At 37.4% G+C, this 17,364-nt stretch overlaps 2 protein-coding genes across 6 annotated transcripts in view; both read right to left on the reverse strand.

The window, feature by feature from the left end:
• The window catches only part of HAO1 (hydroxyacid oxidase 1), a 40,602-nt gene extending 36,497 nt beyond the window's left edge, over window positions 1–4,105 (reverse strand). Inside the window, exons 1-2 of one of the 5 annotated variants that reach the window (XM_026064104.1) lie at window positions 3,472–4,105; window positions 1,279–3,389 (exon numbers count right to left, since the gene is read on the reverse strand). The gene's annotated coding sequence lies outside the window, so the exon portion shown is untranslated. Of the gene's footprint in view, window positions 1–1,278 lie in introns of all 5 variants that reach the window. The other 4 variants (XM_026064107.1, XM_026064106.1, XM_026064105.1 and 1 more) reach the window with 4 other exon arrangements.
• A 110-nt stretch (window positions 4,106–4,215) lies between these two features.
• TMX4 (thioredoxin related transmembrane protein 4) overlaps window positions 4,216–17,364 on the reverse strand; it is a 29,026-nt gene continuing 15,877 nt past the window's right edge. Inside the window, exons 4-8 of the mRNA XM_026064145.1 lie at window positions 16,887–17,015; window positions 15,832–15,877; window positions 13,462–13,563; window positions 10,215–10,278; window positions 4,216–8,572 (exon numbers count right to left, since the gene is read on the reverse strand). Coding sequence (XP_025919930.1) covers window positions 8,283–8,572; window positions 10,215–10,278; window positions 13,462–13,563; window positions 15,832–15,877; window positions 16,887–17,015 — 631 coding nt within the window. The 3' untranslated portion in view covers window positions 4,216–8,282. The remainder of the gene's footprint in view (window positions 8,573–10,214; window positions 10,279–13,461; window positions 13,564–15,831; window positions 15,878–16,886; window positions 17,016–17,364) is intronic.

Consider the following 17,364-nt stretch of genomic DNA (forward strand, 5'->3'; position numbering starts at 1 on the left):
AAAAGAGCTGCATGCACATTTAGTCTGAACCACTGTGCTCCTACTACAGGATCAGAGACAACATTGATGGTCTTTTGTGAACAAATAAGAATCCTTTAAGTGAAGGATACATCAGCTGGGATCTTTCTTCAGTTAGCTTTTTCAGTTAACCCCTGAAGTTAGCTGCAATATGTGACTAAAATATATCAGTGTTCCAGTGGTTATCTCAATATTTCTTGAGTGTCATGCAAAGCTGTTTCATCAAGTGACATTTTAAACATACACACACAAAAAAAACCATGCTCTGTTTTAACTTCCCAAACCCCACGAACATTTGAGAAGTCAGAAACTACCTCTTTCTGCCTCTTTACAGATTATGAACACCCTAAGGTAAAGTGTTTTCAATGAGTATTTGGCATCAATCAGAGCTGAACCAGTTTATTTTAGCCCCTCCAAGTCACTGTGTCCCAGGGAAAGGAGATAAGAAGAGGTATTCTGAGTTCCTACTCTATGTTTTTAAATCAACCATTCACATAAACTAGCCTGGAGAACAAAACCAGAGGCAAGTGTTGCAGAGGGGTTCCTTTTTCCTCAGCTACACTGAATCCAGTAAGATACAACTCCTTTTACTTATTTATCAGTATGGCCCCCAGATCCTCCCTTCTATTTTGGTGAAAGGAAATAGCTTTCCTTTACGGATATACAAACAGAGACAGAAGAGAGACTAGGCCTGATGTTGCAAATTCTTCCCCAATGGCAGCCACTGATAAAAAAAGTGATGGATCAATAGAAAAACGTTTACAGTTTTTCAGCCATTTGTGACTTCAGCATGAGACAGTGTTGAAAATGATGAGGTATTGTAGGAATGAAAAGAGATCTATGGCCACTCAGCATAGCAGGTAAGGTGCCTTCATAAGCCCTCAGGAATGTCTGTTTTGTGAAGCTGGGGAGTCTAGTGACTGCTGGGATGGAAAGAGGCTGGAGCATCAGCTGGAAGAACTGTTATCCGAGGAGGATCCATACAACTTTGAACAGAAGGAAAACAATTCAGGAGAGACTTATGAAAAACATTCTCATCATTGGTCTTACACACACACAGAGCAATAAATGGATGTAGCCCTGAGAAGCCCTTAGGGAGGCAGGACAAGGGGTGGCCTAAAACAATAGTGTTGCAGTGAAGATCGCAGTCTTGACCAAAGATCTAAGCTGTGCACAAGTCTGAGAGTGACTGACCTAAAACTTAAATGTGTCATTAGACTACAATAAAGCAGAGACATTAGCTTCCCTTCCCATGTTCACCTTGAAAGGTTTCCACTGTGGATCTCGTACAGCAGCACTGTATGGACTCTAGAGACCTTCTCCTTGCCAGGAATTCAATTCAGTGCAGTAGTTTGCTACTTGGAAGTAGCAGCATGAGTAGTAGATGAGATTTCTTGATGACCATATCTGTGCCGCCATCTACTTCCTGCAACACAGCTGACAGTTCTTGTTCATATGTTTCAGGGCTGCCTGGTGGATCTGTTCTGTGGTCAGTGCGCAAATTTCCATTTCAAACACTGGAAACTCCCACAGAATCACTTGTTTGTGTAACTTCACAGAACCCTAACTATGTAACACTTATTTTAAAGTTAACATGCTCAATCTGTTGCTTTATCATTAAAAATGCTCTTATCAAGCATGATCTTTCCCCATCCTTTATGTGAGACAGAAGTTCAAATACTGTAAATGACCACTGTCATTTGTGCACCCTCTGCACGTGCAAAAGCTACTGGTACAGCACGTACAAAGACAGTTAGCAGTGTCTAGATTCAGTTCTCACACCAAACAAATCCAGAACAGATGTAAGAGTACAAAAGTAATAGCAGGCTCTGAGAAATTCTAATGACCAAAGAAAAATGGCATTTCCATATAAAACAAAGATTTTAATGAAAATATTCGATTACTAAATCCCCATTCATCCCCTGTATATTTAAATATAGGGCTTTCCTTTCTCTTTGGGGAAAGGAGAAAGTGAAAGTAAAAAGGACAGTACAAAGAATTTTTAAGGTGTTTCTATACTCAGGAAAAAAAAAAAACAACCAACCTTTTTCCCCCCTCTAAGGAAGAAAAGGGAAGAAAGGTATCGGCAGACTTGGTTCCCTGGCAAATCAGCTTACAAATAAATCAGTGGTGCATGACTGGTTAGGAATGAAAGGATAAGCAGATAAGTTAGACAGAAAGACAGCTAGCTCCTAGAAAGGACTGCAGAAGTGCCACAAGGAGCATGGACTGTTTTCCCCTGGGCTGCCCTTTCCTTTAAGATATCCTGGGTTTTGTGTGCACACATGTGTTTTTTAACACTCAGAAAAAGGAAAGGGAGAGGGTCTATCTCCTTCCCACTATCATATTGCAGTCAAAAGACTGCCTGCAAAGATGCCAGCAACAGCCATTCAATTTTTCATTTTGAATATATCATTAACTTCTAAGAGGAGGCACACGCTACTCAGCAGCCCTGTTACTGGAACAACCAAGGATGTTTTTGCCCATTGAACACAAAAGGTAAATGACTGGCAAATAAAGTAAAACATTAAAGATAGAACAGGGGAAGCAAAGGCAACCCTGACAGCTAAAACTTTCAGCGAAGTCACCCTCCCCCCACCTCCCTTTTTTTGTATTTAGCTTTCACAGTGATTCAAGACAAATACATTTCAAAGGTATAAATTCCACAGCAAAATTTCAAACTTTTCTACGGCTCCAGTTGTGCATGTTCCAGCTGTGTTCATCAGAAAGTTATCTTCATACTTCCTCTATAAGAAGAGAGCCTATGCTTGTCTGATTGCTTAAACAAAGTAATTTTCAGAATCTGGTTGGATTTTGTCTGTAGTAAATACTCCACCTGTGAGTTTTCATGGAGAACATTTCATATTCTCACATCAGGAGACAGAACAAGATGCAGCTGATTAAACAGTAAAATAATAAAACAAATGCTTATCACGTTTTCATTTGATACCATTCCCTCTTAATTTTACATCAGGAAATTGATGCAATAGAAGAGAAAACAAGAGGAAATGCAGACCACCCAACCCCACGCAGCAGTTATGTTCCCACTGCATTCATTAGTGAAAGGTGGTCCAGAAGACTCGTGCAACAAGAAAGAATCCAACTTTGTACTGGATCCACTACTGTTGTTTGCATCATCCAAATATGTTGCGATAATGGTTCCTAATAGTCACAAGGTCCCACCTCTCCCTCCATACTCAGCACACCTGGCCTTAAGGCCAGTTTATTTAGCAAAGACTGCTTGCTGTGAGCTACTATCAGATATCGTACCATTTAGGTCTGTACGCTTCTTGGTGACCACATCAGTAGGGAGAAATGTACTGCTGTCCTCAAAGTCCCAGACAGAGTTAGCACATTCCTGATAAAACATCCTACTAGGAAAGAAAGTGAAGTCATGGTATCACATCAGCAAGTAAACTGGCTAAGGAAGCCTTCTGCCTAACAGCTACCTACCTAATCCATCTGACAATTCAAACTGCAGGATGAAGTCCTCAGTTGCTGGAAACATCCTTAAGGAGAACAGCAGTAATGCTGCATTTCCATGCCTATTCAAGTAGAAAAACAAAACAAGATAACGTGGCCTGGTGATTTTAGGCACCTTGAGAAAGACTAAGGTGCAAGGTCACAGATCCACCTAGAAATCATGTCACTTTTCTTTTTAAGAAACCCTACTCAAAATGAATAACTGTATCTTCATGTAAATTAAAGGCCTGAAATCTTTAGTTTTATGTTAAAAGCCTCTCAAACACAGACACAAAAAACCTTAAGATTTGCACAGACTGTGGATTACTTTGGGGGAGCAGGGAATGGGCACACAAACACTCCCCCTTCCCAACACACACACACACACACACACACACACACACACACACAAAACAGAAGTGTCAATCCTCAAGGATTCAAGGTTGTACTATTTTGGCAACAGTCTAGTCCCAGCTGCATCTTATACCTTCAAAACCATATTTCCCAGCCCTGAGTTACTACAATGAAAATCTCAGTCTGCATGTATTTCCAGGTATTTTGTCATTAATGTAAAAGGAGGCAATTCATTAATATAAAGATTTGTTTTAAAGCATTTAAGGAATCTTTGCAAGCAAGCTATCACCTCTAGTATCAGTTGGAAAACAATGTTAAAAATCTTTTGTTAAATACACAGATGAGCAATCTACACACTTAGAAATGAAGACTAACTACAAGTTCATCAATACAAAGTTTATATAGAATTCCAGTACAAATACTCATAGTATAAATTTGCAACACTTTCATATAAAAAGACAATCCTGTATAACATTTCAGTGAAGACAGCCTATAGAACAAGTGCTATCCAGCACGGGTCTAGCCTATACAGAGTATTCCAAGACTCATACCTTGAGAACAGGAGATGTGAAGGCCGCATTTATGCCCTCTTTAAAAAGCCACATATTGGATTTTTTGAATGATTTCAGCATTCACACTCAGAGCTATCAGAGGCTGATTTTCAAAGTGGTATGCATCCCATTTTAAATTTAGATCGGTTCTCAAAAACTTTTAGTCATTTTTGACGTATAGCTCTAGTTTATAAGCCTTACAGTTAACAGCCCTATACTTAATCAAAACATTCTGAACAGTGCCAGCAGCAGCTTCTCCAAGGACATTTTGTCAAAACTGAGATTGCAAAAGCAAGTTCCACTTTTGAAAACGAATCATAACAGAGGACAGGGACAGACAGATAACTCAGATTGCACAAAAGGTACGTACTGACATTTTTGGAAACACACCAAATTTAATATTGTTGTGTTCACCTAATTAGATCACCTAATTAATCACCTATTCTCACATGATTCATTTAAGATGTGGGGTTTTTGGGGGGGGGGGGGGGGGGAAGTGATTCTGGAGGACAAGCTGACTCTCACTTTTATGGCATAGGCAGTGGTCTTTCTGTTAAAGAGAAATTTAGCCTTTAAGACATTTAATTACTACTTAAGCCAGACAAAATATTCTTCAAAGTTGAATATCTCCCATATTTTGCTACAATATTCTTCCTATTAATATTAAACCAAAGTTGGAGATACTAATGGTTGCACAGCACTTACTCTTCTAAAGCCTTAAGTACAATTTAGTGAATTCTGTAGTCAGATACTCCCAATACACAAGATCAGTCAGACCCAAGTTAACTTTAATATTCCCCATTTTATGCATGAAAATACAGGAGCGATGACATACATATTACATTGTTTGAGAAACCTTAGAAGTCTAGTACTGCTCACTGTGAGATTCACAAGAGATCTATGAAGAGGTGAACTGCTGCCATTTACTACATGCTTTTGTAATCTGTACATCAGATACAAAGTTAGCTCTATTACGATGGGAAATGCTTAATATTTTCATTTTAAATAATCCAAACTTAACAGTGACATTCAAGAAAATGACACAGAAGAGCTGTGAGCAGAGACTCCAAAGAGTCATCACACATAGCATCTTCTAATCCTTCTCATAGCATCTCAAAACAACCTGCATCTTGCATAACAAGAAGGGCAAATTGCTAATTTTTAATTTAAAGCCACTGTCATGAAATCCAACTCTTGGAAGAGCACAACATCCTTTGTCTAAGCATTCAAAAAAGCCCAAATGCCTGATCTTGAGCTCTGAAAACAGGCAACTTGACTTTTTAAACATTTAACATTATACGCTGTTGGGCATATGAATGTATAACATAATGTGAATGTATAAAGCACTGTGAGGTATAAGGATGTTCTTTACCTTTTAAAAAACCTCTTTAAACAGCTAGAGAGGTTTTAGAGGACTGGCTTCATGCTATTACAAAAGTGGAAATAAATTGAATCAAAACTGAATATTGACACGTTCCACCTTACACACTTTTCTGGAGTATCACAAGACCCCATGCAGTATAAAATATCCTCTTTGGTATACAACCAAAGTCATCACCGCCCTCAGTCTGTGCTGGATACAGTCCTCCATATTTTTCAGAACCTGGTAGTTTTAGATCCATGACTGAGGGGATATGTCAGGTTTTATCCTACATGAGTGCAAGTAATCGAAGATACATGCCTGGCTCCTGCATGTCTCACGTAGCTTAGTTAAAGTCTTGTTTTCCTTTCAGAATTTTATGAAACAATGAAAAAAGCAAATACATCAGGGAAACAGCAAAACTATACTCCAAGGTGTGCACAATGTTTCCCTCCAGTGTGGAGCAGCCAGGTTTTCTTGAATTTTTGCAAATACATGCTTAGTTTTCCTTTGTTAAAAAAACAAACAAAAACAAAACAACCTGCTGCCTACCTCAATGGCTGCAGAGTCCCACTGTTCATAAGCTTCTAGAATCGCTCACTTACAGGGGACTACACCCAGGTAACACAAGACAAGCTGTTTTCATTAGAGTGCAATGTGCATATATTATCAACTGTATCCTTTCACAGTTGTAAAAACATAGTTACAAATCTCCATTACTCTAGAATGAAATTAAACTTCAGGACTGAGAACACTCCTTAAAGAATATTCATATTCAACATATGCAGTGTAATTTTTTCTTTACACAGCTGTAACAGACAAATGCAAAGTTTGCACCATATAGTTCCAAGACATAATATGCAACAGGACACAGACAGGAAAATGCAAGTTTCCCTAGTAAATAAGCTCTTTATGAGCATTTAAACAATTTAAAACAAACTGGCCCTATTAGTCAGGCAGGAAACTTTTTTTTTTTCCACTTGTAACTTGTCTCTTCTAATAAAAAAAATATGATTTCATCTCCAATTACTCTTTATTCTTGGAGAACAAGATGAAGTTCATGCTTACTAGCAAAGTTATGCAATATAAAAGTCACCATTAAGACACATCTTATTCACATGAACACACACTGACAAAGCAGAAACATACAGGATTTCACTGTAGGTATTCTTTACCTTAAAGGGATGTGGTTATAAACAACAACAAGAAGCCTTTAATGTTAACCAATTCAACCAAAGGAGGGAAATACTGATATCTTTAATGACTTGGAGGGAAATACTGGTATCTTTAATGACATCACCTTCTAACCATGCCTACTGCTGTCTGACAAGCTATTTTCACTTTATGCAGTTCAACAGATACATGTTTAAGTAGATAAAAGTAGCATAACCAAAAGCTTCTCCCTTCTTACTACCCCTACCCCTCCCATTTCCTAACAGGCCGATTCTAATGGCAGAAAGGAAAACACAAAGGCACAAAACCTTAAGTGCCTTTTCAGTTAATATTATTAAAGCAGTTCAAGTTCTGCCAAAACTATTCTGAGCTAGAAATAACAGAACTGCACTGCATATGACTAGCTTGTATTGGCAAGAAATACACAACTTACTGGCTGCAAAATGAATACTTCTTGCTACAATCTCTTAAAGACAGACAAAAAAGTCATGCTTTGGCAAAAGTCCCCCCCACGCACTAAAATGACTTCCATTAAACCTCTGAGGTTCAAACATATTTTAAGCATCTAGCTGCCACTCTTTCTTGGCCTGAGGTTTTCAATGATTCAAACTCCTTGGGATTAAAACAACAACAACAACAACAACAACAAAAACCCACCCAGCTAACAAGCTGAATTTACCAATTTTTTTTTGTTTTGAATGCTTTCTGAATTACCAAAAACTGAAAAATTTTGGAGCCACACTAATCAGAGCACAAAGCTCACTCTTATGATATACTTTCAAAACAAACACTGGAGGAAAAAAAACCCAACCAAACAAACATAAAGGTGCTTCAGTTGAAAGTGATAAAAATAAACCATCATGCACAAAGGTGTTTTTTTTTTTTTTTCTTTTTAAATAGAAGACTAGTAAGGCGTCTTCTTTCACTACTGTACCACGTTTGATGCTTCTCTGGCATTTGGAAAAAATAAGCATTCTGACAGAAAAGTCACAGCTAAACTAGAGTTAGAAATCCTGGCCTTGTTTAAGTCAATATTTACAAAGGATTACAAGCACAGATGACCATGTCGTAGCAACTGGACTGAGAGTTGGTTACATCTCCTTTCTCCTTTCTCTTAAGACATCTTCAAACAGATAAAATATACTCATTTTGATTGTCATGGCAGAAGTTATATACACAGCATGTGTGCTTATAAAATGAAGTCAATGAGTAAGTATTAGCAAAAAAGAAAAAAAAAAAGCCTGCTGACAGAGCAGCAGAGATTCTGCGTAAACGCAAGTGACAAGTCAAGTGTAAGCTTCAGCTTCAGACCCAGGTTCTGATACTTCTTTGGTCCAAGTGTACAAAATACGCCACCAAAACAACTATAGTCCATTATCAGCCACCCGACTTTTACGCTGTCTTACTGAGCTTTCAATCTCTGAATCAGCTAAAGGTTGTTCACTTAAGTCTTCTGTTTCTTCTTCTTCCTCTGATTCTTTAGCAAGTGCCAAATCTTCTTCCAAGTCATCAGCACTTGAATTTGCTGCATCTTCTCCATCTGAGAGGTCCTTTACCTCTGCAGTCTCCTCTACATCATCTGCTGAAAGCTCTGCAGCCTCCTCTGGTTCTTCTAATGCTGCATTCTCCACATTCTCCTTTTCAATCACTTCTTCTAAACAAAATAAGAGTTGCAAATACTAAGGTCACACTGAATCTCAAAATAACATGTCTTTTAAAGTTACATCACTAGGTAGGTATTCTGAAGTATTCATGATTATTGTTGAAAAGCTCCGTATAGCATTATTTTCCTTATTTTCCCATTGTTTCAGGTAGATCTTCAATAGTATTTCTCCATTTTCATTTGTTTTTCTTGGTTATCAAAGAATTTTGCTTTCATTTTGTTCTACCAGGTTACAAAATAAAGATAGATCAATTTTACTTGACTCTTTGAAGGGGTATCATTATCAAACAAATCGGTGAGAAAGCAGTAAGATACTGGTAGGCTTTGTCAGTTAATATCTGCTTTCAAGTCAACCAGCTGCACATGTATGCAATGGGTTTTGGTTTTTCTCCTTACAGTGATGAATAGCTAAGAAGCTGAAGATGACAATTTTGCATACTTAAGAATTTTAGATTTGGCCAATGTCTTACTGGCAAGCGTCACAGATGCATCTTATTTTCAAACCAAAACATAGCACACGTACTGAACTACAAAATCAATTTTTAAATTAAAGGTAAGTTTTGCTTCCACTTGATAGCACAACCATGCCACAAGGTGTTCTGGAAACTAACACACATCTTGTGTTTATAAGAGACTAAGTAAATAAGACACTATTTGTGTGCAAATTTTTGCCTCCCATACATAGAGGGAACAGAACATTATTCCAAAACTGTCTTGCTGAGGATCAGGAAGGCACATCTCCTTCACATGGGAAGGACAATATGGAAACAGACCCCCACATATGTTTCCCCGTGTTACTTCCTTTAAAGCTTAGGAAATAACAAATATTTCAGAGGGAAGTATGGTTTTATATGGTTAAGGAAAAAAAAAAAAGACACACATACACACCCCAAACCTCTAATCACCTAGGATACGTAGTTTTTTTAAAAATTCTCATGAACCTGGAGCTAGAAAGCCTTTGGTTCTATTCTGTCCCCACACAAAGATCACATAGGGACTCTCAAAGGCTCAGTACTGCAACCCCGTCTAATCTACAGCTAGTGATACAACACAGCTGAAGTCTGCCCACCTGGCACTCGCACAGATACAGAATTTTTATAGTTACTTTTATTATACTAGTTTATTATATCTCGCAGACTCTAGATTCATTTGATTCCTTCTACCTCCTTCATCCCTCAACCACAAGTTAGAGAACTATATAGATCCAGAACATTGCATCTCCCAGTGCAACATACAGAGGATGGTTTAGGATGTGGAAATGTCCAGCCAAAGCAGATTCTTTGTGTATTTAAATAATATATCTAGTGGATAAGCAGCTGCACAAAATACACAAAACCCAGCATCTTTCTTCAAAAGACTTCCTTATTTTGAACGCATTTAGCCTCTTTACAATTATGGAAGCTGGAACAAAGTAATAAATTTTTGTCTGATGGAAGGCTGCTTTACTATCCTCCAGGTAGAAGGTTTGATATTAAAAATACTTTAGAGTTTGACATATCAATCCTTTTCACAGTGTGACTAAAATGAATATCTTGATTATTGGTTCACAAATAAATTCTTGACAGTTTATTGCTCTCCCTCCCACAAGTGCACATTTAAAACACACAGTATCTCACCCACTTAAAATTCTTACCAGATGTTTCAACTCTGTATCTTGACTTGGATGGGCAAAGGCAGTCTGAAATCAAAACCAGTATCTGAGTAAAGGGAAAAAAAAAAATTATTAACAAATATGCATTTCATCCCAGCAGTGCCTGCACTATCAGGATTTGTACCATAGGTATAAGTTTAGTTAGCAAGCTGGTGATGAGAAGAAAGAAATACTGTGACTTGGGTTAATTCATCACTGTGCATTTTTCAGTTTTATCCCCCCCCTCCCATACAAGAGGAGTAGTTTTAATAAAAAAGCATGTTAAAAAGAGATAAAGAATCTAACAATCTAGACTAACTAGCCATTAAGTGAAGTACACACTAGAACAAGGCACCAGTTGATTATAAACTATTCATGACACCTCGTACTGATGATTTAATACATGCTGAGACTCACAAGCTTGTAGCAACTGTTGTTAAGGATATATTTATGAGAGCATTAGAGCATTTCAGCATTAGAGAGCTAAATTGCTGAATCAGAAAACTCAGATTTTATCATATGAAGAACAGCAAACTTGTAGCTCAAGCACTACTCCTCTGCTGTGCTATGGCATTTGGCTACCAGCAGAGAACAGGCTGGTAACCAAACACGCAAATGGAGTAAGAGGCAAGTGACCCGGGCCACTTCGGCTGATGTCGCGATTGCTGTGTGACCTGAGCTGTGCACATGCAGTCCAGTCCCAACCTGTGGGATCATCATGAAGCTACTGTCATCCCCTTTCTTACGAACCTCCCAAATGCTCACTCGGTTGTGCCTAACGTTGCTAAAGACAGCATGAAGACTGTTAGTATGCCGGTATGCAGCTCCTAAAGCTAGGAAGCTTACACAGGTCAAATAGCAAGGAACATTAATCTCCTTTAAAGTAAGGAAAGTACTCCAACTTAAGAACTGCACAGTTTTCAGAGAGCATCTCACAAACAGAACTATGGATTATTTTCTTCCTCCAGTGAACATGTTCCCTTGTCACATGCTGTAGCCAAGGATCTACCAATGACTGACAGCATAAGATTCCCATTGTGTCCTCTGTGTGTATTTAACAACCCAACTCTGGGTAAAACAACTTTAGTACTAAATGCACTAAATTGACATATTAAAACTGAGAGCTATTAAGACTCTCCATTATTGTATACTCTACCGGAAGTTATGAGAAGGTGAAATAAGTAGACCAGACAAAACACTCAACCTGACCCTAAAGGGCAGCAAAAACTCTAAACAAAGCTAGCTCCTAAAGGACAAGGGAGGACAGGAATAAGGAAGAGATTTATACTTTAATGAAGAGGATTTGGCCAAGAATGACAAGTTCCATCAACTTTTGATTTGCATCTTTTTGAAAAGGTTCTTCTACAAGAGCATCTAGAACAGAATGAAAAGGACTAACATTTCTCTTGTTGCCATTCTAGCCACTGAATAACTGCCGAAAATTATCAGTCTCCTCTTCCTTCCCTCCCCCATACAAAACCCATAAATAAGGCAGGCAGAAAACAGCACACTGACACAGCAAACAAGCAGGGGCTTTGGGAAGACATGGTATGAAAAACCTTTGCAGAAAGCTGGCTTCTTATCCAGTTGAAGGCAAAATGTTGAGTAGATAACACCCTCCCTCTTTAATCCTGAACTGGAGAGTAGGCAAAACCTAGTAATTAATTACAAAGTAATTTTCCAAGAGTTAAGATTTGCTAATGCTAGAGTCCAAATTGATTTGCATTTCCAATACAGAGCCAAGTTTTGAGTCTAGCCCAACATGCCAGTGGGCCAGGTGCTCAGTTACCATTGTTCAAATATCACTTCAGGAAAACATAATGGTGATTCAATACACTTACAAGGAAGAGCTGAAGCATCTAAAAATTTGCAGAAAAATTTAAAGCATTCTCCAGAGAAGAACAAAAACAAAACAAAACTATCATCCTTCCCCTGCAGTCTCAGGAAAAAAGATCTTTCTAAAATTAATCCAGATTTCCACTGACAAGAACACAGTATCCGCATATAATCTAACAAGTCTTTCCAGTCACCTTCTAAAATTCAGATCCTCATTGACCAAAGGAATAGTTTAGTTTGTTAAACTTTTGTTAAACTAAGTTTAGCAAAAGTGATCTCATGATTCATGTGTATTATGGAAAGCTTTCCCTAACACCAGCTCACAACAAGGACAGTTATGATTGTCTTCGGCCAGCCATGAAAACGATGGAGACGCATCTGTTCTAACATCCAGGATATCAGCCTAACTGTTTTAAACTGTGTCTTTGCAGTTGCAGAACAGGCGTGTGGACCAAACAACTAGCTCATAAGAACTCTTATTCTCATCTATATCTCCTGGATATTGATATTAGAGAGGTCAAAGTCACATCACTGAAGGCTTCTGAGAGGAAATGATCTCAGCTCCATAGGTAAAGCAACTTTGAACTTTTTCCAGTGATGGAACACGTACAGCTCAGTATACGGTCCTTAACATTCACATATGTAATTAACTGTGTACAAATGTTTGTTCAAAGAACCTTTCTGCTGCTTTGGAGACTAACATATGAATGCATCAACTCTGGTTATTAATAAGACCTGTCAGATTTTTGATTACTGATGAGGACTCAAACCACAAGATTACATGAGGTGAAAGGGGTAAAGTCAGATTTAATATGACCAAGCTGTAACCAAAGTTATGCCTTGAAACAGAATAAATTAAGAATTTAAAAACTGAATCTTCACCAAAATTTTCAGAAAAAGATCTTGTTCCTTTCATGTTGAGTAACAGTGCGGCAACATGCAGAAACGTGCTTGTATTACTAATCCTCACAAATACACAGCCTCATTTCACCTAATACAAATCTCTCTACAAAACCTGTGTTTAAAAAAGTTAAAAGCTGCATACACAATCCTGATCACATCAATCTAAGTACAAAAGCCTTTAATATAAAGGCCAATACTGATGTCAGTTATTTAGTGTACGGACTAACGTAATCTAGACTGAGGCAGAAAAAAAAAGGGAAAAAAAAAAAATCAAGAAAAAGGTTAATTTTTCTGAGTGAGTCAGCCTTAATCTCTACCAAAATTAGGTACCAACACTGGAAGGTGGATCTGCAGTACCAAGTACCTAAGATAAGAATTTTAGTTGAACGCATACTTAAAAAGCAGTTTAAAATAAGTCACTTCAGCATAGGTTATCACTGAAGCTTATTCTTTTTTCAATTACAGCAAAGCAAAAGTTCTAAGTAATTAAGAAAGTAATAAGCTTTCTTACCAAACCCAAGATTAGGCCAATCAATAAGGTTGCTAAGACGAAGACTGCATAGGAAATCCAAACGTGAATTCCAAGAGTGCCAGTGAGGTAGCTATGAATTTGCTGCAGATGAGAAGACAGACTTAATATATTCATATCAAAGACTGCATATAAAATAACTTATACCACCATAAATAAATTGACATCTAATAGAGATCTTTCATTCAACAGTATTTATACCAAAGTCTTCCCTCTCACACCCTAATCATCCTTAAATCTCAAATTCTTTTTATGCCATTAAACCTTTTCTTTACTGAATTGTTCATCTTAAAAAGCTTTTTAGGCAAGGAATGCACAATTAAGATATTCAGCATTAGAGGTACCATATGCAATCTTACTGAAGGGAAATGTATGAGGAAGGCTTAGCACTTCAGCTTGCCAGAGGCTCAAAGTATACAAGAAAGTATCACAACATTCTTAATTCTTATATTCTGTAAGAATGCGGCAGCTGTTGGAGACAGAAAAAAGGGACAGACGAATGAGCGGTGTGAACCTGTACGTCTGTTCTTACGGCCTCTGCTGTAGAAAGGAGACCACAGTGTGAGCATCCCTGCTGATGAGAGTCACAGCACCAACAGAAGTCTTTGAAGCAGACAGGTAATTTAGAATTTAAACACTACAGAGGCAAAAAGCAACCAAGTTATATTGAAAGCAAGTGCCATTTGATACCCAGTTATGAAGCAAACAAACAAGTGTGTGTGTGGGGGGGGGGAGTAATCTCGTATGGAGCTTTACCCCAGTAATTACACCTGGAAAGTAAAGTAGTAAACACTTAAGGTGCACAAGATCAAAATAAATACTTAAATTTGGGAATTCATTCATTAACTAAAATTAAGCCATTTAGTTTTTACTCAGGTTCTTCAGTTCTTAAAATGAGCCACCAATTCTAAACAGATACTGAATAAGTGACTTAGGTTATAAATTTAAGAGACCAATATGAATACAACAGCAAGATTCCTTTTAAACTGAACCTCATTATTCAAACTTAAATATGACATTTGACTAAACCAGCCATCAGATGAAGTCAGATAGTCTAGCCAGAGATAAGTTATGACATTAGATCTCTTCCAAGATTATACCATTAGAAAACAAACTACAACCAATATTTATGAAAGTGCATTGAAATTCCAGGTTATTCTGATTTTTTAGTGTCACAATACTTTCTAACATTTTTTAAAGCATATGCAAGGATAGCACAGCAAAAGAGTGAGGAAACACACAGCTGAAATATTCATCAAGGTGGTAGCAAGTAAAAGAAAGCCCTTCTTCTCAGAGCATTTAATCTTTCAGGAAGGAAACTAGACAAAGACATTATTACACAGCAGCAACGAAGGAGAAAAGCCAGAAGGCTATAAATAAAGTTATACCCTCCAATGAAAGACAGACTCAAACATGGCTTGCACAGAAGTTCTAACAACTGAAAAAGTTTTATTTAATTCTGGGATAGTCAGATGCTCACTTGAAGCGCTATAACTTGTTCACACTACTAAACTTATTTTTTGTACTGTGTTACAGTCTTAAGACCTTTTCCTTCAACACATCACAATTAAAACTAACACTAGCCTTAAGAGTCTTCCAATCTTGGCTACACTTGGTGATTTTAAGAAAGTACATGATTCCTGACCAAAGTTGGACAAGTCTGAAAGTTCTAAGCATCTGAATGCTGAAAGACGGACTTTTGATAGCTCCCAGAAGAAAAAGTCTCGAAATACTTTTCAACTGAAAACATCTTTAAGTGTTCACTGTAAGTAGTAAAGGGAAAATCCTGAATTATTCTACTGCCCAAATGTGTCACGCTTCTATGTGAATTGTGTTTGAAACCCAGATGCAAAAATTCTTAAGACCATTATTCTTTGTTCTTCTGTAGGATACATGAGGTGTAGATGAACTGCAGAAAAATATAATTTAAAACTAAAAAATGAACCTGCATATAGTCTTTAAGACTAGTATTAAGCGAGAGAAGCTTGTGGATACAAAATGTATTCCTGACACTTGCAGTCATTTTTGCAGCAGTTCCCAAAATAAATTTTGTCCATTTCATGTCAGCATACTTTGATAGAATATTTTAACTATATTAAGATAATAATGAACAGCAAGTATTTTCAATATTGACGATAACCATCTTTACAATCACAAAATGCCATCGTTGGCATAGAGTCTATTACACCTGCAGAATTTCTAGTGCAAAGTAATTCTATATCCAATAAACAGTGAAACATAAGGAAAACTTAAGTCACATAAAAGTCACAAATAGGGTTTGATATCTAAACAGAATGTTATTCTAAGTCTAAAAAGGCGGGGTAAAGAAAACACTACCACATTGTTACTTACCCTGATCCACCCAGAGAGGTGGAAGAGCCCTGCCATGCCGTGCATCCTAGAAAACAAAAAAAGGGGAGGGACAGATTCTAAGCCAGGTAAGAGTTAAAATACGCAGCACACAGTAACCATAAAAGACTACATCTATGATTTCCAATACAATTCAGACACTAGCAGTTGTCACAAGAGAACTACTGCAAATACATTTTCTCCATATTATGTTCACTTAAGACAGCTCAACACAAAATAGTGACTTTAGAGATGACATTTGGGCGTAATCAAGAAATATGAATTCCACAGCATACCCCTGTGCAACCATTACTATCTTTTCCTATTTCATAGCAGCATAGACTCCTGTAGCTGCTCTCCCCACTACTAAATAAATCTACTAAATAAACAGCCCTCCCTCATTCTCAGAGGAAAAATAAGGATATCCCTGAATCTCTACATTTCATACACATTATACAGAATACCTTGAGCCAGAATGAAATGCAGAGTATTTGTGTCTTTGATTCACCTTTTAAATCATGCAAGCATTTTGTTATTTCAAAGCAAACTCAACCCTGTGGAAGTACAAACACTAATACAGTGTGCAAGCACTACATTGTCTCCTATCCCAAATAAGGACACAAGCGTTCCTTGTAAACAGCTAAACAAAAAAACAACCAAACAAAAAACCCTCAAAACTTTAAAGCTAAAGTCTGCCTGTCCCAAGTGGCCAGAAGTCATGAAGTAATGATCTGCATAAATAAGCATTCCATTCCAATATTTAGCAGATATTAAAACTGACACTTGTATAACAATCAGCAGCTATACCTTGCTTTTTTTTTTAAATCTTCAAAGGTGATATAAACAATACTCAGCAGGCATGAACAAAATTGAGTGCAGATAATAAACTGCTTTTAAAGGTGAGAAGGTGCAAAGCAGACTGCCAATACAGATTGCTTCTGCAAAGCCTACACGTCTAGGGAATAGAGGCCTTTTGTCTTTAAGCTGCCAATATAGCACCTTTAATGACTAATGAGTTATAAAGCATATATTTGCTGTTAATAAAAACAAAGTGTTACATTATAGAAGATGGAGACTTCCATCCTGCTACAGGCTCCACAGCTTCCCATTTTCTCTCTGAAACATAACCTTGAAGATCCTCCAGTGTCCGTGAGCCTCGATATCTGCGAAATACTCCATCTTTTGCACTAAAAAGCATAAATACATATTAAAACACAGATACCCCATAACTCTATGTGGTAAAAAATATTATAACACTTACATTACACATTTGATATTGCTCAGAAACTTGAACACCTAACATTTCCAATGTTTTGAAACTGTATCCATGATGTACAGTCCCAATTTTTTAAACAGCATGAGTTTTTATTATCTATTAAAACTGGTATTTTCTTAGATAAAAATTCACTCACACTTGTACAGCAAATACAAAGCGCATGAGATTATCTACCAAATCAGTTTATAGGCACATCTTAGAATTAAAAGTATGCCCACACACACACGCAAATAAATAAAGACTCAAAAAGTCTTACAGGA

This window comes from Apteryx rowi, unplaced genomic scaffold (assembly GCF_003343035.1).
Source record: "Apteryx rowi isolate R43461 unplaced genomic scaffold, aptRow1 scaffold_21, whole genome shotgun sequence".
NCBI classification, from domain to species: Eukaryota; Metazoa; Chordata; class Aves; order Apterygiformes; family Apterygidae; genus Apteryx; species Apteryx rowi.